General features: G+C 33.4%; 1 protein-coding gene and 1 long non-coding RNA gene across 3 annotated transcripts; one reads left to right on the top strand and one right to left on the bottom strand.

The window, feature by feature from the left end:
• On the bottom strand, window positions 1-815 carry LOC141044465 (uncharacterized). 2 transcript variants are annotated; one of them, XM_090247388.1, is made up of 3 exons: window positions 638-815; window positions 407-558; window positions 1-275 (listed from the first exon to the last, which is right to left on the bottom strand). In XM_090247388.1, exons 1-3 carry the CDS (start codon window positions 813-815, stop codon window positions 186-188), a joined length of 420 nt encoding a protein of 139 aa, XP_090103514.1. In that variant the 3' UTR covers window positions 1-185. The 2 variants fall into 2 exon arrangements, with proteins under 2 accessions (XP_090103514.1, XP_090103515.1); XM_090247389.1 differs by having other exon boundaries at window positions 1-103.
• Window positions 816-870: 55 nt separating this feature from the next.
• LOC149986248 (uncharacterized) lies at window positions 871-2104 on the top strand. The gene is made up of 3 exons (XR_016500837.1): window positions 871-1006; window positions 1116-1189; window positions 1800-2104. It is a non-coding gene; the product is annotated as an uncharacterized LOC149986248 (long non-coding RNA).
• Window positions 2105-10905: the final 8801 nt, after the last annotated feature.

Below are 10905 nucleotides of genomic sequence, written 5' to 3'. Positions count from 1 at the left end.
AGGCGGGTCGAAAAGAGTCGATAGACTAACCTGGAAGACGAGGAGTATGTTGCGAGGAAGCAAGAGGCTGCACTCGTGGCTGAAGAGGCAGTCGAAGTGCTTGCTGTTGGGAGAAGAGCGAGGTCAGTCGGTTAAGTCAGTTGAGGATACAAGTTAGAGCAGAAAGATGAGGTTACCAACTTGGACTATCTTGCGGAAAAGAGAAAATCACAGTCATGGCTGAAATGGTCGTTGATGCGGTGGCTTGATGATGGGAGAAGGCCGAGTGAGTTACCCTGCGAAGGCCGAAGGGGAAGCTTGACTAGCGTCGAAAATGCTGGGTTCCTAATGAAAAAAGAAGCGAGATCGATTATCAATTATGCCCGTTTCTTATACCAGAATAGATCGGAAAATGACTGTTACTTACCGTGGGAGATGAGGGTACACTTGAGGGAAGAAGAAAGCGATCGAAAATGGTGTCAAACGCTAAACCGCATAACAAAAACACACCTTGAAAAATAAGGTACTCTCGACGGAAGGAATAAACGGAGGTTGTTGGAGGTTGCTGAATGTGGTTTCCTGTTGAAAGAAGGGTGAGATCGATCAATCGGTAACCCATAGGATAGAAGGGTACATCGGAAAGATGAGTTGTACTAACCGTTGTCGAGGAGGGTACCCTGCGATGGGAACGGGAGGGAAGGGGAAGAGGGGTCGGAGGAATGCCGAGATTGGTTGACGAAGAGCCTCTTGAATAGAAAGAAGTCGAAGCAGTCGAAGGATGCTGGAGGCGGATATCTGTTGAAAGAAGATTGAGGTCGGTTGGTCAGGTCACGCATAAAAACTTATACCTCAGAAGATCAAGCATACGAACCTTGCAGAAGGAGATTACTCATCTCGCTGATTTATCCTTTTTAGCCTGAAGCAAAGATGAGCTAATGGATCGATCTCTCATTTCTCTCAGCGGGCACAACTTTCGACAACCTTCTCCAACCTTCAACAACCCCTTCTCCCTCAGTTTCCTTAAAGGGTACCCTCCTCTTACAGTACAGGGTAAATAAAAGCTCATATTCGCCAGATTTATAGCATTCAATACATGAAACAATCGGAAAATCTCACTTTTCTTTGGACGTCAACAGGGAACCACTTTCAACAACTCCTCAACAGCTTCTTCTGACCTCATTTTCCATGGAAGGTACCCCTTTCATTCAAGGTAAACTCATCTTTTGCAATCTAACTTTTTAATATGGCAATCAACTGCTAATTTTGTTCAAAGTGTAATCTTCTTGTATGAAATAATTTTTTACAATGTCATTCAATTGCTAATTCTGTTCAAAGTGTAGTCTTCTTCTACTATATGTTATCTTCTCAAATCCATCTTCTCAAATCCATGTTTTATCAATTGAGATAATCCGACCAAATGATAAAAGTTTAAGATTACATAGATATGACCAATTTTTTGATCTCCATATTTTAAAATTTTGACTTGATGTATTTTTTCATTATAAATTCCTAAAATGAAAAAATACAATAATGGCATGATTGACTTGCTTTATACGTTTATAATTTGCATAATTTAGCAATTTTGATTTAGATTTTTGAGTTTTGACTTTTGGCATATAAGAATATTTTAGAATTTTGAAATATTATTGTATGTATTTCAGAGTTGTCAATTTTGAATATTTGTTATAGACCTACATATGTAAATCCATAATTATCTATATAAATAGGAAGAAATAAAAATAGGTATAAGTAAGTTAATTCTATAATATCTTCTATAAAAGCTTCCTAAAAGCTTCATAGATGCTGCTGTAACTTTATAGGTGTCTATAATTGACTTTTTGGATTAGAAATGTGATCAACAAGTTGGCCATGTGCCATACATGTTGTTGGCTTGAAGGCGAAGTTAACTATGTGGCCCACACGTAGAAAAACTTACCTTGTAAGTGAAGACCTGTGTTCTACAAAGTCAAGACATATTGGAAGTCTTATAGAACATTGCCACATAGCCTCTAGTTAGATAGTATATATAGAAACAAGAGTGAAGTCTTCTTCACTTTTCTCAACTCCTTTCTAGCTTTAGTCTAGTTTCAAGAGTCTCATGTTTTCTAGTCTTTGGAAATAGCCATTCTAATTCTTCATTGAATATATATACTTTCTTCTATTTTATCACTTTTTTTTTATGACTGAGATTCCTTAAGCTTATATATCTTCTTACAGTTAGTGTTCTTGACAGATTGATAAGAGTGCACATATAATATTATAGCTTTGTCCTATTTTGATTAAGAGTAGATTATCCCTTTCTCTTCATAAAGTATAAGCGTATTAGAAGTTGTGGATTACCCTCTTTTAAATTGATATTATTTTTAAATTTTTTTTTCTTTGATTCTTGAGTATTGTATTTTACAAAAATAGATACTTTTCTTTTTATTGTATTAATATGACAAAACTTGCTGAAATGAAGAGTGCAATGGCTCAAATGCAAGAGCAAATGAGAGAGTTAATGCTTGCAATATATGAACTCAGTCTACCACCACAAGGAGCAACAAGATTATCAAGCAATGAAGATATAGAGATGATTGGAGTTGCTTCAATATCTACACTAATTCATACTATTGCTCCTACAACAGAACATCATTCTAGTTTCAAGGAATTAAAAATTGGATTGCTTTAGAAGTTTAATGGCATAAGATCTAAAATTTGAAGATTCATCAATTAATTACGACTAGTGATTGAACTACAACCTCAAAGTTATTCAACTTAAGGATCACAAGTCATGTTTATTGGAACACTACTTTCAAGTTCTACTTTATCATGGTTTTCATCATTTCTTGAACGATATGATCTAATATTAGATAATTTGGAAGAATTTTTAGCAAAAATTCAATCTATATATAAAAAACATGATGTAATCTGTGTTGCAACTAATAAGATTTGTATCTTGCAACAAGGCAATTGATCAGTGACATTATACGCTTTACAATTTTAATAATTAGCGACACATATCAAGTAGGATGATGCAACACTCATCAGCCAATTTCTCTACAGATTACAATATGAAGTAAAGAAATTGATGCTCAATTTACGTAATCCTCTGACATTATGTCAAGCAATTGATTTTGCTGTGAAATTTAACAATCAGCTTTTTGAATTTTGATCTGAGAATCGAATAAGTGAGCCTCAACTTTATTACAATTTAATGACAACACCATTGACTTCTCAATCTAAATATTTGGAAGTAGAAGACATGCAAATTGATGCAATACATTTTAAATCTCTTACTAAATAAGAAAAAAATCATTGTTGTCAAGAAGGAGTATGTTTATGTTATGGAGAAGGTAAGCATACTATTCAATATTGTCCAAAGAAATAATGTAACTAAAAAAATAAGGAGTACTATTGTCAAAGATGAAAATATGTCAAAAAATGAATTTATCCAACTACAATAGAGATCAAGCAGTGTTGTATTACATGTTGTTTTGCTCAAGAATACACCAAGTACTTAGGTGTGGAAGGTGAGATTATGTATTATAAGTAGCCAAGAAACCTTAATAGCTTTTGTCCATATGAAAAGAATATAATCTAAATTTTGATTCACAAGTGCTTAAAACACTCTTTTTAGTAGTCTTAACCATACATAGATCCCAATTACCTTGTTACTTTCATATTTAAGCAATTTAGATTTTTTTTCTAAGCCCCAATCCTAATTAGTGAGCTTTAACAAACTGTAACATCCAATCCGACTATCCACTTGATGTAGAATTTTGCATGCAATTGTCAATGTAAGTCTACTATATGCTCAAGAATTTTTACTCCAATCCAACTTACAAATTGTGAGAAAACCTCCAAAAATTGTACTGATATCACTCAATTGCCAACTTGAAAAATGAAGTAGAAATCCCAACAATGATTTCTCCCTTTTCAACCGCTAACTTTATATCAAAATTGGTGTATAGCTTGATCTTTAAGTCTTCCAACACCATGCCAATTTTCACCTTAATCTGACTAATAGATCATCAGATATCATAAAAACCCTAATCAACTTCAAACTGCCATCTTCTGAAACCCTCTTGTGCTAAAAACTAGAAATTACCAACTAACCTTCAATCTACTTACTATTAAGATAAGAAAATAACCTAAGAGGCTTTTATAAAAGCCATATTTAGATACTTCAAATTATAATTAAATTAAGATAATTAGATATTAATTAGAAATTCAACTTTGATTATAATTTCATTATATAGTCGTCTTACATCACAACATCCACCCCCTCTTAACCTGCGCATCCTCCGGCATGCGCCAAATGAACCATATGTCATAATTAGCATCATGCCATCTTTTCATTTTTTTCATCAAATCCTTCATTTCTATTTTCACCATCCTCTTCAAAACAATTATCTTCTTCAAAAATATCAATATCTTTAGCATGACCTCCCATATTGATTTCTCTATCTCATCTTGTAAAAATCTTTACTCGCTTCTTAGCAATAAGTATTTTCAACCTCATACCATTTAACTCCCTTAATGAATATGTGACATTATCATAAACTGTTACTACCACATATAGTCCAAACCAATGTTTCAAAAACTTCTGCAAAGTATTATGTTGATTATCCAACCGCTATATAAATAAGTACCCAATCACCTTCTTCAATTGCTTTAGGTCAATTGATGTTGCTTATCAAGTCGAATCTTATTTCTTAACCTTACTTTTTGTAACCTTTTCAATGTTAGTTCCGCATCTTTCGATCTTTGTTCAAGTTGCCAGATTCTAATAACTAACAATTCTTCTCTTGTCAACCCATCTTTCCATTGTAGCATACTCCAAGTTGGTACATTTTCTTCAATTGGCATAATTGGTTTTTTACCTGTCATAAGTTCCACTGGCATATATCTTATCACCGAACTATGTGTTGTTCGATCAGTCCATAATGCATAAGGTAGAAGCCGAGGCTATTCTCTCACTCTTCCATTGCAAGCTTTAACTAAGGCTTTTACAATTGGTAGATGCCCACATTCATTCTTTGCATTCTCCTCTAGATTATAAGTAGTAGTCAATGATAATTTGATCCCAAATCTCTTAAAAAAATCATGAGCTTCATGTGCATCCAATTCTCCTCAATCTGTAGTGATCTTTTCCATACATCCATAGCGACAAATAAATTCCACAAGTAAAAACCTGCAAATTTCCTCTGTGTACTTTGTTCTTAGTAATCTACCTTTTACTTGATTTGACAAATCTTCATGAACCAAAACTAAATATCTCATTTGCCATAGTCCCAGTGGCATAATAATCAAATCCACAACCTATTTAAAATGAATAGCCAAAGGATATATCAGATGCAATCCATCTTGATGTCATATATTTGAATACATCTAACAAGTTACACAAGATTCTACAAACAAAGTTACATCTCGATACATATTCTTCCACCAATATCCTTCCTTTATTTTATCAAAAGTAGCCCAAATTCCTCTATGTCCTACCCATAGACTCTCATGAAATTCTTTAAGTAGTCTTTGTTGATCTTCTTTAGTACCTACTACTCATCTTGGCATTCCAATTCCTTTCTTTGGTCTCTTCCATAAAAACCCTTCTTGAAGCAAAAATCCATAAGCCTTCTTTCTTATTTGATTAAATTTTTCTGCTGACCAATTCTCTTATTTGGTCAAGGTATTCAAATAAAGACTAATTTCTATTAATTTTCTTTCATAAAGCTCTTCAAAAAAAACATCTTGTCTTTGTTATTAAGATTTGATACTGAATAAAATTTTGTTTTAACATTATCAATATCTTCAACCATCTCGTCTTCTCTTTCATATACTAGTCGAGATAACATATCTGCTATCAAATTGCCTTTCCTTGCAACATGCCTAAATTTTGAATTTAATGATCTGATATAAACAATCCATCTGAACATTACAATATCTGGTGTTGTACAATTGGTAATCATTCCAAGTAAAGGCCAACAATCTACTTCAATTACCACCATAGCTCCAATCAAATAATCTTTTTGAGCTTTCATAGCTGAAACAACTCTCCATGGTTTCCTTTTCACCTATGAATATGCACGTTGGCGAGTACTTAAAATTTTAGCTCCAAATTGCACTGCAAATCTGTGTCCATTTGAATCACCCTGACCTAAAACCCATCCAATGGCAATCGGACTAGTATCCACAATAAGAATCACTGGTCTATTGCACTTATAATCAACCTTTTTCAACATTGGAGGCGATATCAATAATTTCTTTAATCTTTGCACTACTTTAACATGCTTTTCTTTTCATTTAAATCGATAATTCTTGTGTAACAGTTCATACAATGGATCCGGTGTTGTGTTGTGGTTTGATTACTATATGAAAATAATGTAATTATGTATTTAATATATAATTTATTTAAGTAACACGGTGACAACTATGTTAGTAGATTTAGTTGGTTTTAGAATATAATTTGATTATTACCTTGAGAAGATGTCTTTTAAAAAGATTACTATAGAATTTGTATAATATTAATTTCTTTTAATAGTGGTGTTTAAGATTGGTTTTGGTTGATAGTAACTTCTAAATATTTAGAATCACATTTATTAAACATTGGTGATCTTTGAAAACTTATTTTGATTCTTTTATTTGATGTTTAGAGCATAAATTATGTAAATCTCATATGAAAAAGGATTGAAAAAGGGCTTTGGTAGCAAAGGGAATAATTAGGGCACCATTATAGATGAATGGAGATGAATGATGAAAATCTCCATTCTTATTAGTCAAAAATCATGACCAATAGGCTTTGAGGAGGCTGCCTGAGGCCATATTAGGGATTAGGGTTAGTTTTTCAAAGCCATTCGAGCTTTGAAGGCTAGGATCGGTAATTTTAGGTTTTTGGCTATGATTTTGGTACAAGTTTTGTATGGTTTGGAGTTTATATGAAGGAGATACAAGCGCTCAAAATTAAAGTATTGATTTGGAAGCTACTGTCATTCTTTTTGGCATAACGCACGCATATAGATAGAAATTGAAGATCGACGATTGCAATTAGAGAACACTTTTGTGGCTATAATTTTTATATACTTTTTATTAGATTCCAAGTTGAAGTAAAGGAATTATTGGATTTTGAAGTCAACGCATGCAATCTAAGGGTAGTAAGTGATTCGATTTACTAGTAGTTGTGACTTGAGATATATCTTGAGCAGTTTGACAAGATTTTTACTCAAAATTTTAGAAAATGTGTAATTTCTTGTTAGTAAATTGTGTACATAAGTTTTATAACATTTGAATATTGGATTTTTGAGATATTAAGAAAATAGTGCCTAGATGCTTGTAAATTAGGGTTTAAAGTATTTTCTAGGATTTCTTAAATATCAAAAGTTCAGAAGTGAATTTACAGTTGGTTTTTTTTGTGATAAAAGTTGAGGATAAATTCTACATATTCTATAATTTTTAAAGAAACTCAATAGCTAGATCAAGAAATATGAATTTCTAAAGTTTGAAAAAAGAAAATCCTTTGCTGGAAAAATATGTTTTGAAGGGATTTTGTTATATTTTAAATTTTATGCAAAATAAAGGAATTTTGGAAGCTAAGACAAGATTAATATAAAGGTTTAAGCTACACTCTCTACAGCTAGATATCCAGTGTATTCTCAGATAGCTAATTATGTCATATGACACTACTATTTGAGCATAATAAGGAATTCAAATACAATAAAATATACATGCACCTAAAAATATATGAACCTCTGTTAAAGAACTACAATCCTCTTTTATTCTAATTTTAACCTCTATTAAAGAACTACAATCATTCATTTACCCAATTGAGATAGGGTAAGACTTAGCTAGACACCACTCTTTCCCACACTAATTCTAACTACTCACTTATACAAAGACTTTCAATACATAGTTTGAGCACACTCTTTACAAAAGGCATTGAGAAATATGTTTGAATTTTCATGGATGAGTTTCGGATATAAGAAAAAAGTAGGTGTGTTATGGTTGTTGATACTCTTATTAAAGAATTTGGAGAGATAACTAATGCTATGCTTATCTGACAAGTTGGATGAATAAATGCAACTTTCACCATTGGGTTGAAGAATAGGCTTGCAACACAGGCCTTCAGAGCACTTGTGTTATCAACAAGGCTCATAATATAAGTTGTAATTTGAAATGCACCACAAGATGCCCCAATCAAACTGGTTTAAAGTAAATACTATAATGGTGGAGAGTCATGGCAATAACAACTTCTATTTCCTCTATATCAGTGTAGGATTTGTCTATTCAATATCCACAATTGGTAGATTTTATTTACTTTGTCATTTATATTTTCTCTCCTTGATTTATATATATATATATATATATATATATATATATCCATTTGTCTAGGATTGAAGCAGATTTAGGGCAAAATTAATAAGAGGTTAAGAAATGATCTTGATGAATGCAAAAATTTGGCCACATTAAGTCAAGTTTGTTGCTGCTGCTGTCTACCACCTTTGTAATCAAACTAGATCAAGGGACACATTGAATGCTGGCCCTACAAGCGACATCCAATAATCAAACCAACTCCTTTCTTTTTTAACTTAGGGTTTGAATTTGATATGTTGTAAAGAAAACAACAACCTTGAACCTTGATGACACATTCAATTTTTTCCCCCAATCCTACAGACCACAGAAACTTAACTAATTCTGCCACAAGAATGTATTCCATTAAGGGCACAAGCCTGAGACCACTTGACTTTCCAACCTTGTTTGTAGAAATATCACATCACAAATGTTGACTAATATTGATTAATTGTGCATCAATCATTAGTGGAGATAGTAGTCTAAGGGCTTTATCTCTCAAAGTATTTTTCTCTCTTTATACATTCAATATGAGATTGAAAAAAATGGTGTAAATTAGTGTACATTCCTATGTCTCATCCTCTAGACTTCTTCTTCTATTGCCAAATGTACACCAACATATGGAAATTCTTTGAGGATAAGATACTTGTTTGAATCATATCATACTTAGTAATCATCTCATTTTCTTCCCCTTGTGTGAAATAGGCACTTCCATGTTTTGCTCCATTATCTACCATACATTTGTATCCTATGAGCATTGAATTGTAATGGAATAGCTTTGGTTTTTATAACTTTGAAATAGAATCTAAGAAAATCAATAAATTAATACTTGTTCATTGGATATTACCAAGGTTGTTCACTTGAGATAATACCAAGGTATCTCTCTTCCCACATGAATGATGTTGTTCAATTGACATTCATACATCATATTCTTTTTCTGTGACTTATTCACATTTTAAATGTACAAACACAAAGTAATGGAATAAAAATAGGCTGTTGTTGAATTCAATAGTTTTTGATGAGAATCTTAAATTGCAAGTTCCAAAACACAACCTTTCTTCATCTTTTTGCCCACATTGTGCAAATATGATACTCATCTCTCTCTGGAGCATGAAATCCAGCCACCCCAAATTCCATCAATTGTCTTCCAGGCTTTGTCTCATTTAGGATCTATCATTCACAACATTGAAAATCCAATCCCTTTTTCTATCTCTCTTTATTCCTTCTTCACTTTTCCACGTTTTTTTTTTTTTTTTTTTTTTTTTTTTTTTGTATGTGGAATTGTGAATGAATCCCATCATTTTTCCTCCCCTCTGGATAACTCAATTCCATGGCAGATATCATCCATGGCAAAAGGCTGTATCTTTTTACATTCATCCTTGAACCCACCAATCCATCCATCCATTCAATATGTCAATGTGCAAACTTATGAAAAGAGGGAATGACATCATACATTTCATCTTGTCAGGAGACCATCCAAAAAGGCTTCAATTTTTCATTTTTGTATTTTTCTTTGTCAAAGGACAAAAGAGGAGGGGGGGGGGGGTGTCACTGCTGGCAAGTGGGGCTACTGGCACCACTAAAACCATAAAGAAAAGAAAAAATTAAAAATTAAAAAAAAAAAAGAGAAAAAGTCTCATCAAAAGGGGAATTCATTATTGTTCCATAATGCATTTTTCTACTTCTACTGCTTCTTCTTCTTCAGATCTCAAAGTTACCTTCCTGCCCTTTTTCCCCCACAGGTACCAGAAACCATCAGCAAAGTGGGTCCAAAGCTCATCAAGAGTAAGACTTGATATATATTTTTTAACATGTATAGATACATATACGTATTCCCCTCTCACAGAGAGTGCTCTTCTTCCTCTGGCAGTTGGCATTCTCAGCAATGAGTGAGTACAATCTTGAAACCTACATTAAGGAAACCAAGAGCATGAATAGTAGTAGTAGTAGTACTTCTACCACTGCAAAGGGAATTCTAAGCTCAGAATTAGGAGGTGCCGTGTAGAAAACGTTTGATGGAATCAGCTAAGTACTGTATTCCCAGCTCATTCTCTGTTGCTAGTACTTTGCATGCAAGACATTGTCAACAGGGTCAAGAGGTTAGGGAGTAGCCTTAGAGGGGGACTTTGCTGCTGCGGCCTCATTTCTAAGCATCTCTGCTACTAAAAAGTGAGTGAGTGATTGATGAAATTTCTCATTCCCAAAGGGTCTGTTGAAACCTTCACTGAGTGAAAACAGATTTATTCTCTTCTCTTCACTTACTTTCTCTGTTTTTTTTACTTTACATTCATTTTTTATTGTGGATGTTTTTATTATAATCAGCTGTTGATGTACCACAAATTTTGGTTACACTGAACCTCTGTGGTACCAGATGCTTAACTGAATGCAGAGGCACACTAGAGGCTTTGGACAAGCTTTTGCTTTTTCTCCATCTTTAGTGGTTTTGCAACACATGTGGGCCTTGTTGGCACACATGTGTTTTCTCTCTCACTCACTCTGTTGATCTCAGGGAGATCCTTTCGCGGATTGTATGCTTCCTAATTGAAGCGGCAATTAGGTAGGTGCTGCAAGCAACCCACAGCTTTTACTTTTTCAAAAAAT

This window comes from Physcomitrium patens, chromosome 25 (assembly GCF_059467195.1).
Source record: "Physcomitrium patens ecotype Gransden chromosome 25, ASM5946719v1, whole genome shotgun sequence".
NCBI lineage: Eukaryota > Viridiplantae > Streptophyta > Bryopsida > Funariales > Funariaceae > Physcomitrium > Physcomitrium patens.
Note: the sequence above shows the minus strand (reverse complement) of the source record. Positions and strands in the feature narration are given on the sequence as shown.